General features: G+C 41.1%; 1 protein-coding gene across 1 annotated transcript; it reads right to left on the minus strand.

Annotated features, from left to right (window-relative positions):
• Positions 1 to 553: 553 nt before the first annotated feature.
• Positions 554 to 22,364, minus strand: cilp2 (cartilage intermediate layer protein 2). Its single transcript, XM_038716247.1, has 10 exons — positions 22,113 to 22,364; positions 15,810 to 15,887; positions 14,548 to 14,817; positions 14,118 to 14,300; positions 12,934 to 13,089; positions 10,891 to 11,208; positions 10,276 to 10,384; positions 9,435 to 9,592; positions 5,049 to 7,474; positions 554 to 4,962 (listed from the first exon to the last, which is right to left on the minus strand). Exons 1-9 carry the CDS (start codon positions 22,174 to 22,176, stop codon positions 5,061 to 5,063), a joined length of 3,750 nt encoding a protein of 1,249 aa, XP_038572175.1. The 5' UTR covers positions 22,177 to 22,364; the 3' UTR covers positions 554 to 4,962; positions 5,049 to 5,060.
• Between the last annotated feature and the right edge of the window lie 679 nt (positions 22,365 to 23,043).

The raw sequence follows: 23,043 nt of genomic DNA on the forward strand, positions 1-23,043 counted from the left end.
TTCTGCACAGGTCAGGAGCTGTTTCTTTACATTACATCCAGCATTCATGTCAGCCTTTTGCTCTGTTTCTTTAAATATATTGCATATACTATATATAGCTAATTGTAATGCATTTTATTTGTTGTTATGTGAATTATGCATCACGCCTGTATGAAATATCTGCATACACTGTAATTTTAGGCATATTTAATTTACTACCTATTTGTTGTAGGCTTCCACTGTTGTGTTTTTTGTACTGTATTTATTGTTGTTATTATGCAAAGCGTACAATTGTATCTGTATAGTGTCCATCCATCCATCCATCGTCCTGCATACAGGGTTGATTGGGGCTGGAGCCAATCCCAGCTGCCATCGGGCAAAAGGCGGGGTACACCCTGGACAGGTCGCCAGTCCATCGCAGGGCTCCGTATAGTGTATTTGACAAATTAAATATTAGCATCAATGTTATATATTTGATAGAAAATAGACCAAAACCCATTTTCCTTCAGAAATATGAAATTGTTGAACGTTTATGTTTTTTCATGTGTCCTTAATAAAAAAATACACAATAATGTTAATGAAACACTAACAAAAAATCATTTATTTACAGTTTCTTGGTCTTACAATTATAGTAGATTTCATACAATACACAATTTACACATAAAAACTTAAATCAGAGAGAAACGAGATTGGCATCACCATGCAATAGTTATGCATTTACAGAGTATTATCAGGAGTTCATTTATGTAATTATTTTACTTGAGCTCAGGGTGGCTTCCTGGAGCACTGAAAAATATACAACTCTCTTCATATATGCCAGAAAGTGTTGGAAAGGTTCAAAGATGACCTCCTGAATGAATGATGATCTCCTTAAGATCAGCTGGACTGTACAGAAGAGAGAGTCCGAGAATTCACTGAGAGTCTTGTGCTTTTCTGCACAAAAGTGGAATATCACAAAGTTAAAGCAACATTATGTAGTAATTGTATCTTAATATAACAGCTTCAAAATTATTTTCATGTTACACTGACTTGTGAAAGGGTGAATGGCATTATCTGTCATTGCCGCTCCCTGCCGGGTAGCGCTGGTTATTGGCACTATGTAACATTGGAGTCCTGTGCATAAACAACGTTTCGCGTCTAGCTTTGTTGGCTAGCTTGCCACTAGGGTGTTGCAGGTGTCGCGCTGTAGTCGGGCGATACGGGCTCAGCAGCCTCTATGGACATATCGTTAGCTAATGGCAGAGCTGAAGAGACCAAAGAGGACGTTGATGAAGGAAACAAAGAGAAAAGGAGAAAAGGAGAGTGACCCAGCAAGATGCTCCTGCACGTTGGAGAGAGTTTTATGAAAAGGCTGCAAGATGCAGATGCTTTCCTTCTGTGTACACAGTTAGGCTAGTAAGTAAGTGATACACATGTACAGCTCTCCTTATTTATGACAGATGAATTACATTCAGAAATGGTAGGGGTACCAAATCTCACAAAAAAACAATCTTACATAATGTTGCTTTAAATAGTGTGGCTTAGCATTACATGCACCCACAGAAATTCTGTGACAAAGAGGCAAAATCAGGTCAATCAGGTCAAGTATTTCCAAAGCAGTTAACTTCACATATTCTTCTTTCAAATTTTAATTGTAACAGTAACATGCCAAGTTTAGGCAGTAAGTCTAAGGGGATGAAAATGCCAATTGTCAAGCATTCAATTCTTCAGTATAAAATAGTGTGGAGTATTTATTAAAGGATTAGTTAGGCATTTTTGGAAATGTACTTTTTTTGTTGTCTTGCAGAAATTTAGATGAAAAGATCGATACCACTCTCATGTCTGTACTGTAGCCCATTTATGAAGCCACAGCTAGCAGCCAGTTAGCTTAGCTTAGTAAAGACAGTTGAAAACAGCAAACCTTGCTCTGTCCAAAGGTACAGGTCGCCTACCAGCACCTTTATAGCTCACTAATGAATAAGTAATATCTTGTTTGTTTTATCTATGTGAACAGGGAAGTGTAAAAAGACATGTGGTTGGGGGTTATGTGACAAATGTCCTGGAGTCCTCACTTTATCGTACAGTTGCCATGCTACCATTGGGGTTTCAAGGATACCCAGGCTAGATGTTTTTTTCCTGTTTCCAGTTATGCTAAGCTAAGATAACAGGCCACAACACAAGCCTCATATTGAACAGACAGAAATGTTGAACTATTCCTCTAAAGGGGTTAAACAAAAATACATAAATCTCCATTAAATCATATTTATGAAATTAACATTGAATCCCTGTAAAATGAAAAGGTTGCTACAACAGCCATTCCCGTTGAGATTCAGTAAGATAAACATTTCCTTTGCTATGTGCTATATCTGTTGGATTCAGGCTCAAACTCCCATTATTTGATTCTAAAGTCTTTGGAAACTTTTTCTTAAGTTATCAAACCAAACATTGCTGAGGTTCTTTAATCTCCTTTGAAGTTCCCCAGAAGACAAAGCAACTGTTTGGAGAAGCCAGCTTACTTTCCCATGCAAAGCCTTACATAATGGTTTACTCAGTCTATTATCGTTACCTTGTCCTTCAAACTCCCCTGATAAGTTCTCCTCATGAATAAGCCAATTCTCCTGTCAAGGCATTCTCCTCCAAAATCCTGCATTCTTCCATGTGCAACCACTTCCGAGGTCTGATATTCTGTAAGTGATAGACTGTAAGGCCAAAGACCACTAATATTTTCCCTTTCTTTTTTCCATTTACCAAACAGTACCCCAAAATGATTAAATCCATCACTGGATAATCTTGCTCCAATTTCTATTGATGTCTTTGGTCTAACATTTCCTCCAGTTGCTCTACAGCTGTTGGGCCTCCTCAGCTAACCTCACACACCATTGCATTTTATAGGACTTATCTCTTCCCACACCTGGACTCAATCATCTTTCTGGTGGATGCTACATCTGCTGCAGGGAGATGTTTGTTGTCATCTGGAGATCTGAACTTTACAGTCATAGACCCACAGGCCTGTGATTAAAGAGTTCAGCAATAATGGCAAAGGTACCACATGTTGTCACCCTATATTACTTTGTTTTGAGTGTTTTTCTGGAGTGTGCCACTCATTGTGCATAATGTAAAGAGATTGTTGTTCAATGTGGGTCCAAGTACAAGTATAGGGTTAAAATATTGGATTTTCATGGATACATTCAACTTCCCATTGGTACATTTTTAGCACACATTAAACAATGAATCTGTTGCACAATAGCAATAAAAATGTAATCAGGCTTAAATGGATCGAGCTGAAAACTTCAAGTTAACTGTACAGTGGGGAGGGTACCATTTTGATGGTAAATATGCTTGACCATGATCCTCTTGAGCCCAGTATATTGTTGATTATTTAACATCATCCTTTCTTTCCTGTAAATTAACTTGTTTGGCTGTTGTGGAAGTCAGGGTCAAACTGTTTTAATAGCTCTCAAGAGAGTGAGCTATTTATTTTCTAATTAACAGAAGGCTTATTTGCTTGTCAGCTTTCTCCATGCCAACTTTTATTTGCTGTTGGATTAGTTCAGCTTGAGGAGCTTCTCCCATGAGTCTGCAAGTGCCCATTTTGGAGATAAACAAGTTTGGAGCTTTTATCACTAAGTGAAGCTTCTTTCTCATATCAACCTCAACTAAAATAGCCTTAACATTTGAATTTACATCTATTTTCTATTCGTCTTAAGACATATCAAGATGGATACTTTAAATCGATTGATGACTTATTTTGCCACACATACTGTCAGAATGGTAGAACCTTGCCAGTAAATTAATTTTTGTGTCACTTTTTAATTATTACTCCCATGTGTAATAATTATACAGTGGGTACTGTTAATGAAGAGAGGGCTCCCTGTAGAGTTTTAACCTCTGCTACCCAGGTTGCTCTCTGAAGCTGAAAAGATTACTGTGTTGTACAAATTGTAAATTCAACTCAGTCATGCAGCAAAGTATGAAAAGGTTAATAGATTCTACGCATAGCTGTTAAATTATTTGCTTCATATAGTTATTGCACTTCAAGATATAAAGGCAGCTGACAATCACATTACCCAACAATAAAAACAAAGTCAATTTAGACCCTGAATGAGTCTCTGTAATGGTTTCTGAGAAAGTGAGATATTTGTGAATATAAAGTTTTCAGTAACGTTTTGTTTGGTGATGCTAATTTGGAATGTGCAGAGGACAAAAAGAAATTATGGCACACCTCACAGTCAACTTATCTCATTTTAGACTGCCTGCCACTAGTGAGATCCATGCTTGTCTTGGCGAAGGCCTTGGTCTTACACGTTCTAAGTAAGTGTGGAAGGACATTTGGCTGAGACACAGTTGGCAATGTGGCATGCTAAGGAAAAACATTAAGAAGCATGACTGAAAACATCCTCCCTGGGTGGCATGCCTCACCCCACTGCATCCAACAGGTCTCTTCAGAGTGTGCCTTGCCTTGGTGGAGTGAGTTCCCAAGATTGTAGAAAAATGTCTCAGGGTCTGTGGCAGACAACAAGGTCTCAAGTTGGTTTCTTTCTGATCTCGAAAAGAAGTTCAGTGGAAAGCAACGGCAAATTATGAAGTGTTGGAGGCCTGGCATAGTATTTACAGCTTTTGAAGGTTTGGTGTCAACTCAAGCATTGAGTGACATCAGCAAAAACATCCACATGTGGAATGCCACAAATTATAAAAGTTACATTCTTAAACGTCAGTTTAGTCTATTCATACATACAATTAGACCAAAGCTAATTAAATAAATGCAAGCCACTGCGTTACATATAGACAAATGATGCCTTTCAAGGAGGGAAGGAAGACATTTATATACCAAACCCTTCAAGTAAGTATAAGTCTAATGAATATCTTCAATCACACTGATTTTGATGAATTGCTGTCTGCCTCGTTTTGTGGTTGCCATAGTCAGGAGGGAGTTAATACTCAACAACAGACGGGCCATTTTTACTTCCTCGCCTTGAGGCCATCATATCGGTCTTGACCGAAGATCTAGAAATGAAAAGCAGAGAACATCTGAATAATTCTGATATTACTATCAATGTAAAGACGCCTCAAATGATCTGATCTTAACCTACTTCTTGGCACATCTATTGGCGTTTCTCTGTGCGTGTGGACATTCTCCTCCTGGTTGTAGAGCTGACTCTGCGACTCTGGGGCCTGCCCCGCTGCTCTGAAGGATAGGCCACTATCTCTGTGGATAATCTCTGCACCTGCAGACCTTCCGACTCTCTCATGTCCCTCGCCATCTGAGACAGAGCCTGACCCGGGTTGGTCTGTAGACGCTGGAACAGGCTTTCTCTGTTAATTTTCCTCTCTGGACAGCTGAAGGTCAGCGCCACTCCAGAGTCTGACTTCATCTCCCTGGAGAAACCATCTGAGGTGCCATCAAAGCAGCGCCCTATAGCAATTTCCTTGGCGACCCTGGGATTCTGGTCTGTGACTGTATAGATGCCGTAGTTGTGTCCCAAAGGATCAACAGGGGCTAGCATGGTGAATGCAAAGGACTCGTTGTTTTGAGCGACTGGTGGATGTTTAATGAGATACTCGTGTAGAAGACTGTTGGTGCCAATCCTGCGACAGTTTCCCTGTGGAAGGACTGATATGAGGGATCTGTCCACCTCGGCTTGATCAAACAACATGCCACTGCATTTGAACTCTACACAGGCTGCTGAGGTGTTGGCCTCTCGCATGTCCCGGGTACTGCGAATGTCTCTTATGCCATATAATTTGCCTTTTGTTTCTCTGTGTGTTCCTCCCAGATTCCTTGACCTGACCATCACTTCCTTCTGTCCATGGATCTTGACCTTAATAAAGCATGCTCTGAACTCCTGGGGATTAGGCCACCAGGAGAGGTAGTCTCCTGTCCAGGTGGTCAAATCGTTTTCCTCAAAGGGAACAACATTGTATTCATACTTGTCTTTTTCTACTCTGAAGAATCTAAAATGATTTGCATCGATAGGGGCATTTTCACAACCTATTAAACTTTGATACGGATATATCGGCCCATTGGTCTCATCAAGATTATTTTGGTTAGGCTTTGCCAAGTTGATTCTGAAGGCTGTTTTCTTCAGAGCTGGATCCTCATGGTCTGAGCGCTGGTAGTCTATTTTATCTAGATATGGCTGAGACACTCCAATAATATTTGGATTCATTTTGGGGGAGGAGGGAGCTGCCTCCAGTTCTTCCCCACCCATCATTGCTGTGACATAAGCTGTGTAAGCATCAGGCCTTTGGGCATCACAGAAAGCTGGTAAACAAGCTCCGTTGGGTCCAGTTATGACACTGTCAAAGCGCCCCCATGCCCTAGGATTAGAGGAATAACCAGGTTTGGGTTCCAAGTTTATCAAGCTGATCACAACACCCTCCAGCTGTTCACTAGGTAGGAACTTGTCACTCATGTAGGCACGGACCTTGACGTAGCAGCGTCTGTTTTCAGGCACGTCTAAATTGAAGAGCCTACGTTCTCTAATCTCCATGTTGCCTATGAGGAATGTGCGCTCCTCTCGTTTGCTCCGCCCATGACCACCAGTAGTTGTGGTGTAGGAGAAGTCACTCTCCTCTTCCCAAACTCCTGTGTCTGGGTTTAAAGACCACAGTTTCATTTTGGGAATGTGCTCTTGCATTTTGACATGCTGTGTGTCAAGAAGGACTTGAACAGCTCCAGCTCCAAGTACCTCCTTGTTTGTCTCATCTCTGAAGTCCACAGAGAACATGCCATAGGTCCTCAAAGGGAGCATGTCACCCTCATCGTCTACAAAGTTGAGATCACCTGGGGTTGCAGCCGCCATGGTGATATTTCTTGGGTCAATAAATGTGACGCTGGCTTTCACAGTTCCCTCGTAGATTTCTCCATTGTCCTTGTGGAAAGAGTTGGGAGGAATAACCAACTGACCAATGGGATCTTCCCCTTTAATCTCCCCTAGGTTAATAGAATTGGTCTCTCCTGCGTTGATATCGATTGGTTTCTGCTTTCTCATCACCTTCACATCATGGTAGATGGAGCCACTTTTCTTATCAAAGATGAACACCTTTGGAGTGTCAAGAAACTTCTGAGTGGGGTCAACAAAATTTACCACCAATCTCTGTGTATCAGGAGCAATTTGTAATGTGAAACTTCCTTGGTATCCAGTGGTGCCCACTCTCTCTTTCCCAATGTAGATGTGCCCAAAACGCAGAGGCTCATTATTGTCAGCTGTGACCACTCTGCCACGAACCAGCACAGTAGGCTGCACACACCTCTGACAGCTGCACTGCGTCACAGCCCGGATAGGGAGACTGTAGGTCCCACAGTCAATGATTCGACTTTCCATATTTTGGACACCACAGCAGAACCCAGCTCCATCTCTGCAGCGCATATCAAAGTCTAGGGAGCCAGCACATTTATTTTGAGTGCAGCGGCCAGCATTGTAGTACTTGGAGTCAGTCCCGGGTTGAACACAGTCCATCGGCAGTCTGATGAGGTGCGCCTCAGGGGTGGAATTGCATGCTGGTGTTCCTTTTGCTGTGAATTAGATGACACATTACATTAAACTAGTGGTGATATGACACATTTAAAAGATACATTAAGGTACCTTATGTACATGACACATGAAAGGCTTTTTCTCAGTGCAAAAAATAGTGCATAAAATATTAAGTACAAAAATGACTGCTGTGAAGTGTTATTTTGACACTGCTTTGGTTTTTAAAATGAACACAGACTTGCCATGTTGAAAACGTTACTGTTGGAGTTCTACTTTCTCTAAAATACCCTACCTGCTCTTGAAAGTCTGCCAGATCTTTTAGATTTTAATTTTAAAAACGTCAGGTACTGCGTAATTGTATATCAGTGCATGAATGGAATAGGACAAAGTGTATGGAGAATAAATTTGAACTTGCAAGTGAAGTATTCAGATATATTATTTCTGCTTTCCTTTTTCACACATAGATGCACACAAACACACAGAATGTACGTATTTATGCTCATACACACACACACACACACACACACACACACACACACACACGTTTTCATGGTCTGAAAGTACATGTGAGTGGCCAAGTTGGACGATGAAATGTGCACGAAAGGGTAATTAGACATTGAATTGAAGAGAACATTTATTTACCAACCATCCAGATGGGAGTTGGAAAGAAAGAATTATTGTTCACCCAGACATTGGCAGAATAGTTAATGTGCATGATATCATGGTTGAGCTTATAGTCAAGTCAAGCGTCCTTGTTAAGCTCCCATCTCCCAAGTAAGTCGAAAATTGCAGACACATGGAGACATGGAGAACTGCGATGCATAAGAAATATCATTACTGTCCTGCTGATGGCTTTACCAAGAGGGCTTTGAGTTTCCTTTGATAATAAATTAAGTTACTTCTAGTCACTTGTATGACCTGTGGTGAATGCATTTAATTGGAAATTAAATTAAACTTCTGCATAATGTAAAATGTGAGAAGAAACTGTGTCGAGGTGAAGGAGATGAAGGAGTCTCTCGTGTCATAATTATTTTTGGAGTGCGGGGATTTGTCTGTGGCCTGAGACAGACTGCTATTGCACTCTTCCATGAAAACCCTGAACCCTGTTCATTAATCTGTGTTTTAGCTAACAAGCACCTGAAGGATATAAGCAATGTGTAGTTCTTCCATGTGGATGTGGAAACATAGTTGAGTCTGAGAGACAAAAGAGACAGGATTTATTGACAGTGTTGGATTTCACTTCAACACTGGGTGTTCTGGAGGAATTGGGTTTGAGGTTTTACAGTGTCCAGAGCCATCTCGCACAATAAAGGATCCCAGTTTTGAAAAACCGTAGCTTCAACCAATGTAAACATAATAAAAACATACTGCTCCAAGTGAAGCCAGATTGTGCGAGCCCTGATATTTTTATTTTCCTATTTTCTTTTCATGTATTAGTTTTTTCCAATGACAGATAGTCTAACTTTTCTCTCTCCTTCAGTTATTGGACAGTGCGGTTTTGTTTGAATCCTGTTAATGCATGGACATGGTTCATGGATGACTTGGTTGGAGCTTAGCACTGACATTCCTCTTAAAGTGTGTATTCAATCTCTGAGGCAGCTGCTATTTATACAGTCAACCGAATTGCGGTTGTTTGCTTTTTGTCAGTGGTTTTTCTTAAACCTGTGTAGAACTAAATACGTCATTGTCAAATGCACTGGGATAGCAGCCATCCAGGGCTATAATCCCTGTGTGCCTCTTGCTATCATCATAGTAAATTATTTTTTCTCCAGACTGATGATGATGAATTACAGTTTACATGACTGTGTCATCAACTAGAAGGGAGTTTTTGTTTCTTTTTGATGGTGAGAACAGCATTAGTATCGTCAAAGCTGCTGTCGCACCAGCAGATAAATGTCATACAAACCGCATCTTTATTTATGTGACTGGGTTTATGCGAATGTGAAAACATCTTACACTGATGTTGATATATAGTGGCTTTCAGTAAGAGATTACACATACCAATCACAGTGAGTAAGGCTGGAGAGGACTTGATGCTGCCTGCTGGGCTGCTGGTTTTGCAATAGTACTGTCCTGACTGCTTCGGTTTCAGGTTCTGCAGTATAAGGTCCTCTTCATACTTGTACACCTTCCTGTCCAGCAGAGTCCCATTGTGGTACCTTTAAAAATAGTTTCAGAGATAATATAATAAATAGAATTATTTTTTAAATGAAAATTTTAAATGTTGGTAGCAATATACAATTTATTAAAATGTATAATGAAAGGTAAAAAAAATAGTTTACTATTTATAACTATGTGCTTTCTTTTAAAAATTTAGTTTTGATTTTTGAAGCAGCACTGTGTAATGTGAAAGGGGTTGCGTGTAGTGATGAACCCACTGAGAAGAAGTTGTACAGAGTGCTTTAGCATCATTCTCGAACATTGATTTGGTTTTCCAGGCCGCAACTATACAGTTTTGTCTCAGTCTCACCACTCTCATCAGCGTTGTTTTTCAGCCGCAGCAGGCAGATGTTTTCAGCAAATAAAGTTCTAATAAACCCACTGTATACTACCTGCCCGGCACCAAACAGTAGAGGGAAGTAAGCTACTAACTGGTTTATAAAGTGGAGTAATTAGCAGCTAAAGAGACAGATATTTTCTCAGGACCGGTTGGAAACCAAAATAGTGTGAAAAGTAAGTGATTAATGCTGCTTTAATAATAAAAATAAGTATATATCTTGGTACAAGGGAAATTTAACATTTAGGGACCTCCAAATATAATTTTCCTAATATGTAAAAGTAATCACTCTGATGCTAGCTGTTTCTGTGTGTTGTAATGTTCCCGCCCTGGTAGTCGTCTCACCAGTAGTATTTGTCAGGTGCTGGTGATCCTGTTGCCTTGCAGCAAAACAGCACCCGTCCTCCTTCATAACGCACTTTGTCCTCCGGGTGTTTCACAATGTATGGCTTTTCTGTGGAAAGCAGAAAGGAGCAAACCCTCAAGACCTTACTCTGACTGTTGTAAATGGTGCTCAGAGCTTTGAGAGCTCATAAAACTCAGTCAAACATTACACTTTATTATCGCATTGGTCTCTGTGCTTATGAAAAATTATTGTTGAGGGAATTACTCTTTCAAAAGCAGCATAGCCCTATTTTTATTTGGTTTCCATGCAACCAAGTAACTTTTCCAGTCGATGTTTAGTCTTACAATAGGTCAAACTGTTTATGTTGTAGTTTTGTCAATTTCCATTTTTTTTAAAGCTGAGAATATGATTGGAGGATTTACTGCCTCTGTGGAATGATTATAATGAGAATCAGGAAACTCTTACTTATGAAACTAGCTATTTTAATAACCAATGATATGTTCAATTAATACTAAATTATACCATGAACTTGCTTTGTGTTTGGTTGGATTGAAAGCAACAAACACTTGAATGCTTGAACTTTTTTATTAAGAACTTTTTGTATTAGCACTCACCGGCTGATTTGAGGACAGCGCGTACCCAAGATAACCCTGTGGTGTTACTGGAGGTGGAGACATTGATTGGGGTGAACTTCTCCTTCCTAATGGAGATCAAGGTCGAGCTGGAGGAGCAGACTCCTATGAGCCTGAACTGACCTTTGGCATCTGTACGGGCACGAATCATCTTAGGCTGGCTGGCTAGTGCCATCCAGGCTCCTGCCACCGGCACACCAGTCACAGTGTGGACTTCTCCATGCAGCACGTGGCTGTCACACACACAGCGGCTGCAGTCCTCACTGGGATGACCCTCGGTGCACACACGCTGGCATTTGGCTGTTTGGAGAAAGAGACACGAGCACATACCAATAAAGACACCAATTTAAAGTTTCAGTATGTAATATTTCAGATGATCTATTGACAGAAATGCAATATACAGTAAGATCCATAACTATGTTTTCAGTGTATAAAGACCTTACATAATGAACCATTAATGTTTCTATTACCTTAGAATGAGCCATTTCTATCTACATATGTAGATAGAATGGAGGTCGCCATGTTGCGCCGCCATGTTTCTACAGTAGCCAAAAATGGACAAACTACTCTACAGAGTGTGTTTCGTCACTACGTTTTTCTTCTTCTTCATGTATTATTCCAGCAGTGGAGAAGCTTGTCACTAAGTTAAATGAATACAAAGAAGAAGAAGAAGAAGAAAATAATAATAATAATTTACTGATATATTAGAAGTAAGAAGTGAAGTGAAATTTGGACAAATGGAGGACCACATTTAGCACGAGCGGAGCGTGAATTTTTGTCGTCAAAGAAATGAAAACATGATGAAGCCAGACGAAGTCGGGACAGGTGTGGACAAATGACTGCAGAAATCAAGGATATAATCATTGTGGATTTTCACAGATAGAAGGCACTGATGTAATCCAGATGTTTTCAAAGTGGCGCTGAATTTGCCTGTTTTCTGCTGGACAGGCAATTAAGTTAGTCGAAATGAAAACTGTTGTTTGAAATCTTTAGCTAAGATGGGCATAATCACAGAGAGAAGTAACGTGTTTCTCTTGTCAGTGGTGTAAAATACGTAGTTGGATTGTAATTTCATGTAACGTTATTCTCCAGCGCTCTGTTTTGGCTTTGCTACATGGACAGAAATGTGTCAGTTATGTTTGTAAGACAATCATTCAATCAATTGGCAATAAAACTGTACAGCATGGAGGCTCACATTTTACTCCCCTGGTAGAAAAACTGTATTTATTTTTACTACTAACAATGTTACGATAATTAGACAGTGTGCCTATCAAGTGGACAATAATGCTTACTTTCAGAATTTGCAACAAAAAAACAAAACGTATTTGTTTGTAGGCAATGCTTAGCTTCTGTGCACACAAAGATGTAATTTGATCAATCACAGGGTAAATGCCCATTAAAAACGTTGCACTGTTTTACCACAAGCTAAAATTATGGATAGTTTCCTTTTTTTTTTTTCTATTAGTATATACTTTGTGTTTTTGTTGTATTTTGAAAAAAGAAATTTTTTGGTAAGATTTGCTGATTGCCTATCTTATTGAACAAAGTGGAGAGGAGCCATGATCCTCACCTGACAATGCCTTTGTAAACTAATCTTAGTCCAGCTGAGCCAACCCTCCCAAGATGTAACAAAATGTATGTTTACTGTAAAATAATCTATTACAGGAGTATGCGACATCATGTAACACCTAAAATATTGTTATTGAAGTAACAAGAAAAGTAATAATATTTGCAATAACATATTATTTTACTGAATAATTAAGTAAATATAATTTCTTAATATATTTATCTAAAGAAACCTAATTTCTTAACTGGCTACTCTCTGCTGTCTCAGACTACGACAACTTTTGTCCTGTGTTGGCCACTGTAGCTATCCTACGCGCTTGGAAAGGGGGGTGGGGGTTAGTGAGGAGTTTGTTGTAATTTGTTGCAATTTGTTACCCTCACCACTAGATGTCACTAAAACTTACACACTTAACCTTTAAAGAAAGACAGTATGACTTTTGCAACATAGACTCAGCATACCTGGGCATGAACTTTTCCCACACTTCTGTATTTCAACAGGCCGTCCAGTACACTGAACTGTCACAGAGGTCCTCACACAGGTCCTCCTCCTAATCCTGCGACCTCCACCACAGGTCACCGAACAAGTCCCCCACCGACCCCATTGACTCCACTTGGCTGATCACACAGAAAGACAGAAGGAATTATGTGAGTAATATATAATAATATTTTCGGTTACATTGGTCATTCAAAATTTATATAGAGTTAGTTAGAGATAGATTGTTAAAGGATCATTTCAGTATTTTTAAACCTGGGCCCTATTTTCACATATTTTGGGATCAAAATGACTAGTAGGTACAAATAGTTTTGGAATCTATGCAGTAGCGGCTGCAGCATATTCTTTTGGGGCAAATGATGTCCCCAAAAAGTGCTTCTTTTTTCCCCCGACAGACTCAGACAGTTATATCAGGTGTCTGACAACGTCATTTAAAGGATCCCTACGAGTGACTCCTGGAGAAGTCTTGCTCAAGGACAGTTCTCGCTCTGTAATCTTGTGAGAGGCGAGTTGTTGCTGTCAGAGTTGGAGATAGGAGTTTGTTGTGTTGGAGTAACAGAAATAAGGTCTTGTCAACAATTGCCCCAAAGGAATATATTGCAGCCAGTGCAGCCACTTCATAGCTGCTGACTGAAGCCATTTACTCCCAAAAAGTCTTTTCGACCCCAAAATATGTGAAAATAGGGCTCAGGTTTAAAAAATACAGGTTTAAAAGCTCTTTTGTCAAATAGACAAATTGTCATAGAACAATCTCAGCCATAGTAAATTCATCTCTGTATTTCACACAAGTAGGCATACTATTTGCACCAGAGTTATCGCTTTTGTTTCTGTGACATGTATCTGTTGGTTTTGTGGTGTTTTAATAGGCTTTAAACAAGGAACATACTGTGTATCACAGCTGAGCGGACAACGGTGCTGAGGAGCTCCACTGCTGAAAGCTACTGATTACAGCAGTGACAATGATGGTTCAGTACAGTCAGTTAACTCTGAAGATTTGCTCCAGCTGCAAAGATGCTTGCTCACATGGGACCTTGAACCATGCCCTTTGTTTGAAGGATGACTACCTTACCCACCATTGCACCTAACTGGTTGTTATTTTAAGTTAAGGTACTAGCACACGTTAGGTGCTGGTAAATCTTGTGATTCTCACCTGTACATGGAGGGGTGGAACATTCCCTCCTTTCTGAATGGTGCCCCTGACACGCTGGCACCAACAGGAGAGGCAGTGGCTGGGTATTCACACATTTCCTCTGGCGGACCTGGATGCCTACGTCATCACAAGCCGTGGTGGAACAGGGACCCCACTCACTCCAGTCAGTCCAGTAGCTCTGCACTGAACACACACATTGAAGAACAGAGTGTGACATCCTGAGCAAAGCTGGCATTACGTGCTGCTGTTGGCAAGCTGAATCAGGAACAGGAAATAACACTTTATTTAACATGGCAGACAGGAGTAAGAGCATGGATAATTCCTCCCCAAAGCAGTGCTCACATGCATGCATGTGAAAATGTGTATTCATTTATGTGTTTGGGTGAATGTTCATATCTGTGAAGTGACAGCTTGTACTGCCCTGAGCTACCTGGGGGACACTGAAAGCGGACATGGTAGTTGGAGCAGATGCGGCCTTGGGGCTGTTCCTTGTTGATGCACCAGAAGCCCTTCTCCAGACTGGAGTGGACAACTTCTCCGGTGTCTGCCGCTGCCACCCAGTCTGTAGTGCGAGCCTCCATGGCCATGGGCCGTGCACAAACTCTTTCCCTGTAATAGAAACGGATTGCTTCCAGGCGCTCATAGTCTCCATTCCCTCCAGGATGGTCAATATTGAACCAAGAAGTCCACTCTGTCACGCCTGGAGGCACATGGAGGGGAGTGTAAGAAAACCAAAAGAATAGAGGGTTAGACTGGAAAAACAAAGTCAGAAAGAAAGAAAACAATTCAGCTCATGATCCAGAAATAAGGAAGGGGGGGGGTTGAGGGGGTTGGAGCTGATTTTACGTGGAGGGGAGACATGGGTCAGAACCAAGAAAAAGCAAGAGGAAATCTGCAGGGAGGGGTTAATAATTTTTAGAGGTCTGCTACTGCCATTTGAAACTGACTTCATACCCCCCAGGGAGCTTTGCATTGTCCAGGCTCTTTCCAAGCCCCCTGGCTTGGCTGATGAGGCATATTGTCTAGTTTTTTAGTCTGCTGCATGTTCTGAAACCTGAGCATTTCCTCAGGAGAAATATGATGGATTAAAAACAAAAGAATGAATTAGCAACAAACTGATGATTTATTTCGTTCCCAAAGTAAAGCACTGCTATAGTAAATAATGGTTTGGTCGGTCTTTGGTTGGCTGCGGGGTGTACTGAGGTGATAAGAGGCATCTGTGTTGCAACACCCTGGATACAGACTAATACTGGAGCTCTTTTGCTTAGTTAAAAGATGGATGTTAAGTCATCCAAACCTCAGCTTTTCAAGTTGACAAGACACTTAATTCTAATTTCCGTTGTCTGTGGTTGTCCTATCAAAGCACACAAGATGCTGCCAGACAGAATTCAGAACTTAGTATGCTAAAAAAAATAAAAAATACCAACAACAACCACACACATTTCAGCTATGTGTCAGTAACACAAATACTATATCACCAAGTAAGTGTGATAGTATAACCATTTGACACTAGATCTGCAGTTATGTGTTTTCTATTGTTGTTTTTAGAACACCAGCATACACCAGTCCCTTTCATCTGACACAGTGTATCTTCGCCTCACGTCTCTCCCTTAGCGCCTCCCCTTCAACTCACAGCTTCAAAACCCCTGCCATACAATCAGCCGTGAATATCACTGCAGATGGATTCAGTACCTGTTGTCTGTGCGTCAGTGAACGTGTTGAGGGCCACTCTCCTGCTTCGGTCTGACAGACTCCTGGTCCTCACAGATCCTGCAAACAGCGAGAAAAACATCTGGATATAAAGCAACAAGGTCATAGACTATTCAGTGCAACAGCTTATATACTTATAGTTATGCATTTCCCTCAGAAGTTTTTGGTTTGGTTGGTTCAACATGATGCTAATAATACATATGTCCGGTGTGTATGTGAGTGAGGTTCTTGTTAGCACCAAAACTGAAAACAAAAGCACATGCAGCAAAATAAAGTCCATCAAGTCACGAAAACATGTACTTTAGAAAACATGTAGCTCTGCTGTACAGTGCATTATGTTTCACAGCAAATTATTCCAATATTTGTGTGCACATCCACACAGTCATGTGCACACACACTCTCACACACACATTGATGTGTGATGCAGTCTGGGCACGCTCTTCTGATTGCACACCTTCCCTCTGCCACTTCACTCATTCGAGCCACAGGCCTTCTGTCCTTTTTATGTGCTGAAACAATGACTAGGCTTCTGGGCCTACTACAAAGCTTTTGTCTGTCTAATTTCTGTACTTCCATCTGCTTGTCTTTCTACTTGCCCTCTCCTCCTCTTTTCTGTAGATGTTTGTCACTGCTGCTCCTCCTGCTTCGTCGACATCCAAACTGTGGAGCATCCTGTCTATCCATCATCTCCCCCATGCTCTTTTGTCATACATCTTTTCATTTGTCAGCTTGTTGCCCCACCCCTCCTCTGCTTGTCCTCCTCCAGTCCTCCTTACTCCTCTCGATCCTGTTAAGGATGCTAATCAAGCTCTAGCTGTGACAAATCAGTGCGTTCGGAGTCATCTGTTAACCGGTGGCCGAGCCAGAAAACGTCACTTTAACCTGCTTCATCACCTCGCACACACACACACACAAACACACAACTTTTAAGCAGCATTTTTTGTTTAACTTAATGATATATGATTATAATGCAAACATATAGCATGCAGACACATATAGCCTGCATCACTGAGTCATTCTTACATCATCATCATTTTTCACAAATGTGCTCACACTCACAACAGCACAACAGTGAGGATAGGATGAAACCAAATGTTGCCTTATTAGAAAGAGAAAGATATTCAACTTGGCATTCATTGTACATTTGGCTCTTTGATTTATTAAACATGCACCATGGCACGTTTTCCCCTCTTTCCCCTCTCCGCTTTGAAGTGTAATGCCTCATTTTCCTACTGAACTAATTCTTTATGTTTGCAAAAACGTCAGTTGTTTGCTTGACATTTCAGCTGGGCGGAAAAAAACATAAATGTCACAGTGCGTGACAGAAACAAAAAGTAGCTTAAGAAATTATACAATCTGTGTGGGTGTGCAATATGTGCAACTACTTAGCACTTTGGGAGAGACACTGCTGAGTTTACGGGCAAAGCCTCCCAGCACAGAGGCCAGTATCGATCCCAGTCCCCACTGGTTTTACAGCTCACTTCAAGTCTTTATTGCCATGCCAGAACATTTCTTTTCAACCCTTAACGTTTTTTGATACATTTAGCAAAGACGGATATTAGCTCAACAGAACAAAGATCATCTGTCCAGAAATGTATTACATAAGTTTTAGGGTAACATAGACAGTCAGCTGATGTGGAGGGTTGGTGTATTTTTTATGCCCCCTGGCTTTAGAAACCATTGATAGGTTTCCATATGGCTTTGTCTCTCTGAACACTGGAACTGCTGAATAAACAGAAGCAAATGCTTTCACACTGATCTGCAGGGCAGATGTGGTTGCGCTCACAGGTTTAGTTTAGTAAATCAAATAGTTTTTCCACCCTTCTCCTTTTTCTCCTGAATTCATTGTCTGTCCTGATTACATTTTAAAAGCATTTAAAAGACTGTGTTTCTTCCACTGGGCAGAATATCACTGTTAGTGTTTTGGTTAGCGTACACTAAGGTTCAGTCCGAGAACTTTTAAAACATTTTCTTGGGAAAGTATATGTTGAGGGGTCACAAACAACCCTTTCATTCCCCTTTATTAACAGTGACATCCAAACTTGTGGATAATTAATTACCCTCCCCACTCTGAAGTGCATCCATTTATTTCCAATAAATTATAAAGCAGGTTTCCTGCTCTTGTTACGTAACATTTCTTCCTGGCTCTCACCAAAACAAAGGAAATTCACAGTAGAACCATTTGGCTCCTGATTATCATTTCAAGATGTTTGATAATGAAAACAAAATAGCAAACAGTTCTTGGAGTTTTATGAGGTGACTAATGGTTTTAGAAAGTTAAAAGAAGAAACACAGATTAGCTTCAGCAGCAGGAAGCCAAATGATAGTGTGGCGACCTCAGTTATGGCAGGTATGAACTGGCCCGGTTTCCATGGCAGACTCACAGAGCTTATTGTGCTTTTGAGAGTCATGTTAACACTTTATGAATTTTAAAAGCCGGGAGATTTTATTGGGGCACTGCTTCATACGGCTGGTATGTGAGGGAATTGCCTTCATCAAGAAGCAAGTAACACACATCTTTCAAGCCAGAGGGAGCAAGGTTAGAAGTTATGATTTCCTCTTTAGTGCAAAAAATTTTTTTTTGTTTGTCCTTGATCTTGTGCTCTGTGTGGGTCTTATTTTGTTTGATTTTTGAATTCATTAAAATAAATACTTGGCATCGTCACGTCACAAAATGTATTTATTGTGCACCAGTGACTGACAGTTTTTGAGAGAACAAAGATATGATGCTGTCTTGCCGACAGGGGTGTCAGATTACAAAATGTTTCAATGTGTCGTTCTAGAGGGCATGGACAAACAAAGATTTCCTCGTCTTCTTCTGTCACAATTACTACAGCCACTAGAGGGCTTTGTCACTTGAACATAAACAGATGTTTTGGGACACTTGCTAACACGACTGATGCTGTTTCGCAGCAGGATGGTCTCGCCTTTGTTTGCTAGGTTTTGTGTTCCGTTAAATTAATGGTGTAGTAATGATGTATCTTGCAGTTTCTCCTTTGACATGAGCCCTGCCATGTGACAGTTATTATAAACCTCAGCCAGCCTCGGCGTAACCCTTGTAAACCCTCAACAAGGTAACAAGATACGTTATAGTGTGACCAGTATATTAGAGGAGACCTGCATCTGTGGGTTGCTTTGCATCTCAGTTCCACATATAGCCGTATGCCAAGCACCTGAATGCCAGACTATGTCGGAAACATGTCGGAAACATAGCTACTGGATTATTTTTTATCTCACGCTGCAGCCATTGTCATCTTCCCCTCTCTGACTCTGCTGTGACAACTGCAATTCCTATTTTAGAGGACTATCTTTGGATTTAATGATTTACGTCACAGGGGTTTGTTCTGAAATACAGCCGGTGTACTTGCAGCCAGGCTACACAAAGGCAAATCCTCTATTAATCATCACCAGTGGCTTTGAAAAGGACCGCCTCACTCTGCTTCACTCTCTGAGTGGGAGCTTTCTGCCTTCGCCAGGATCTAATAAAAAAGCTGCTGAAGAGTCCGAGAGTGGGGAAAATGCAGGACTTTATGATGTTGCACCCAGAATGGTTTCAGTCGGATTAGAGAGGTGTGGTTGTGCCAGATGTATGTTGGCAGAGAAACAGGGCTTAAATAGAAGGTCTGGATCCTGTTAATAATAATATTCCAGATCCTTACAAGAAGGAGAAGACGTGAACCTCCCACGTTATGTAACCTATTGGACAAAGTTAAGCTCACTAAGAGAACGAGGTTGTAGTGTATTTGTCGAAGAAGTCTAGTCTTATATAGAGGTATATGAATTCAGTGATGTGAGTGTGTGAGTAGGTGTGTGGGGGGGGGGGCCTGTGTATGTGATCTGTTTGTCATATGGAAGCTGTTTATGTGTTTGGCTAGCTGAGGTGTGTGCGGCTGCAGAGGAGTCTGCTTTTTGTCTCTGCATCTATCTCTCTCTTTACCCCGATGTTCCTTCTTCGCAAAAATCCTCATCTGATTCCTCAAACATCTGTAGCTCATTAAAATCAGCAATTATGTCCCTGACATAAACCATAAATCATGAACATATGATTTTAGGATTTACTTTTCTCCCCGATACCATTAAAAACACAATTGGGCAGTGTAGAATTTCTGCTTGCAGGAACCTCTGCACCTGTGTACAGGTACAGAGCCAGGAAGAGCTGGAAATAGCTCAGTAGAAAGCAGCTGATTAGTCCTGCAATAAATAACATCTTGGCACATCCACGCGACCATGTACACAGAAGAAAAGAAAGATGTGATATGGCTTAGAGGTTTTCATTAATGGGAATTTACGCCTTTTCCTTTCATCCATTTGAATCACTGTCAGCTCCAGATGCTGACAGTGGTCAGCCTGCCCAGCTGACTTTAATGAGAACTAGCTTTGACTGACAATTGGAGAAGATTGGAACTCCTCTGGTATGGTTAGACAGGACAGATTACAGTAAGATGAAAAAATCCTTGGAGCTGAAAGCAAGACTTAGAGGTGGTAATGCCACAGTGTCCCCCTCTGAGTTACAGTGGGCATTCAGCAACAGCTGACGCCTTCAAATAGGAGAACAGCTCATAAAACCTGTAAGCTCTAAGGCCTGTGGAGAGAGTGACAGAGAGCGAGGCGAGGAGGGAGCGTTTGATGGAGCAGGGCAGAGAGAAATAGGTGGAGAAAGGCGAAGGAGGGAGTGTGATGGAGCGAGGGAGAGACAGATGGGAGAAAGGTGGGGAAAGTATTTATGAAGAAATACCTGAGGGAGACACGTTTGAAACAAAAGGTGAGCAGATGAAGACAAATGGACAGATGGAGACATAAAGTAATTTCTTTATTGGTGGACTGAACGCATCGAGGGGGGCTTGAGAGTTTGGCCAATCTGACAGGAAAATAGGACAATAAAGTCATTTTACCTGTGCTCTTTATCCCTCCTTTTTTTCCATTCTGTCATGCAGCCCAGCTCCAACCCAGCAGGTGGAAAAGTGGGTCACTTGGTTTGTGATTATTCCTTCTTGTTTCCAAGGTGACTGGGTTTATATCATTAGGGAGCGCTGGCACTGCGCTTGAGGGTGAAATAAGGACAAAACTGCCCCACCTTACTGCAACATGTGGATGTACTACTAAAGGAGCGTGGCACAGAATGTAAAATTTTACAATCCGTTTTAAGGTCGGCATTCACTCACAGCTATAACACAGCGTTCAGTTCACTGAGAGTCAATCTGAATCACCGTTTATACATTTACCTTTTTCCCTCGCCTAACTGTCTCCGATATACTCATCAGTCAAAGGCGCAAAGCCGATGCAAGACATTTACAATGCTAAAGGCCTCCAAGTCCAACAAGATATGGAGACTATTAAGGTGTCGTTTGCTTTTATGAAACGCCAAGTCCCGTTAATGGGGAGCAGCTGTAAGCTGGACAGAAAATGACAGCTTTGGAAAAAAGCGCTGCTACTGGTGTCATTCAGAAAAGAGCGGCGAGCGTTCAAAGGATGATAAGAGTAAGACTTTTGTGGGATAACCTTGTGATCTGGAAAAGGCAGAACATTATACGTGTATGTAGCTAACTGTTCACTACGGTAAAGAAAGTGAATTCAACTGAGCAGCTGGTATTAACAAAGTATGCTTCAATTGGCTTTTTGAGAGATCATAAAAATACAGTGGAGCACTATGGCTGCGTTGCATTTTTCTCAAAAGCAGGCCTCTGATTGGCAGTTACTGTAGTACAGTTTGTCATTATGAATACAAAGCGTGTGCCACCAGAACCTTTTGTGTCACCAGCAGCACATTTACAGTCATCAACAGAGCTTTTTTACTGTGATTAAACTGGAGTTTCCACTGTGTGTTCACGTCTCCTCTTAACCTCCTCTTCTATCACCACGTGTTGTTGATTAGCCCGGTTGTGAAGCATGCTGGGGACTTAACATTAGAGATTAAGAACTACTGAGGTGGTGTATAAAATAACACACACAGACACACCCTTATCACATGAGCTCACCACCAGACATTTCACCAGAAATGTCTCCTGCTCTGACATCTTCAGGGAAAAGTCGCCAACTTAGAAAACACCACAGTTATGTCAGTTGTAGTGCAATGTGTGAGTAGTCATGCACTGGCCCTCTGCTCTTAGAGTATGTGATTACTAATAATGACAAGGGAGATGAAAAATAGTTCAATTCAAAACTAAATTTATCTTAAAATCTATGTCTTTCATTTAGCTGGAAACTCTGCATCTACAGTAATATCCCATGAATTTCCTGTTTTGGACAATTGAAATAATAACAGTTGAATTTTCAGTCTTCACTTACCTTGGCCCAGAGCCAGTGAAGCCAGGAACGACAGCAGGAGTGCCACCTTATTTAATTCCAACATGGTACCACAACTTCAGTTACAGGGGATTTTTGTTTTTCTCTGATCCTCTACAGACATAGGGGGAAAAGTTTGGTTCTTCAGCTTGCAGATGCAGCTGAGAGTTGCTGCTTCAGTTTCTCAGGTGTGTGTGATGCCGCTGGTCGAGCAGAGCCTCGCTGCTGCTCTTTCTCTCATGTGAGTTGAGTTGCTGAGCTGGAGACAGGAGCTCAGGCGTTTTTAAAAAGAAGGGGCATTGGGAGTGCACACCAATCCAGCCCCTCTCTGCTCACCATTGGCCAGTGAAATGTAACATCTGGGTCCCCCATATCATCTTCCAAAAAAAGGTGAGGGGTATGGTGGGGGTAGAGAGAGAGAGAGACGGTCACAGAAAACAAGAGAGGTAGGGAGTGTGTGTGGGAGGGGGAGGTTGCTATTACTAAAAATAAAAAGGTGTTAACCTGTTTGTCTAACCACGATCTCATAAGTTCAGACTTTTTTGCAACAATATTTTCATTTTTCTTTGATTTGTAGACCTCCGTTTCTCCAGTGTAGTTTATACACAGAGCAGGTGTGTGCCTGCAAGTACAGAATAGCATATTGGTGTGCTTGAGAAACCTATTTTATTTTTGTTTCTTATAACAAAACTTATTATATTTCATTTGCACTTTTAACATGTAATATGTAGGAAACTGGTTGGAAAAATCTCTTGTTTTATTCTGTGTTAATTAAGAGAAGCCGTTTTAGTCGTGTTCTGTAAAATGTCATGTCCTTCATTTGCCCCCCGTCTGTTTTTCTCTGCCTCACTCTTTTTTTATCTGTCTCTCCAGATACAGGACAGTGCCAGATGCTGCTCTGCCTCTGGTTCAACTTCTGGTTCAGTTTTGTAAC

Source organism: Micropterus salmoides, unplaced genomic scaffold (genome assembly GCF_014851395.1).
Source record: "Micropterus salmoides isolate LMB-PRFRI ecotype aquatic unplaced genomic scaffold, ASM1485139v1 Ms_hic_scaffold_13, whole genome shotgun sequence".
Taxonomy (NCBI): domain Eukaryota; kingdom Metazoa; phylum Chordata; class Actinopteri; order Centrarchiformes; family Centrarchidae; genus Micropterus; species Micropterus salmoides.

What these genes read in the sequence shown, in the direction of transcription:
- cilp2 (XM_038716247.1), bottom strand. Translation starts at nt 22,176, where the DNA reads ATGTTGGAATTAAATAAGGTGGCACTCCTGCTGTCGTTCCTGGCTTCA. An exon ending in TTCACTGGCTCTGGGCCAAG is followed by an intron (nt 15,888 to 22,112) that starts GTAAGTGAAGAC and finishes CGCTGTTTGCAG; the next exon opens with GATCTGTGAGGACCAGGAGT. An exon ending in TGGGAAAAGTTCATGCCCAG is followed by an intron (nt 11,209 to 12,933) that starts GTATGCTGAGTC and finishes TTCTCCAAACAG; the next exon opens with CCAAATGCCAGCGTGTGTGC.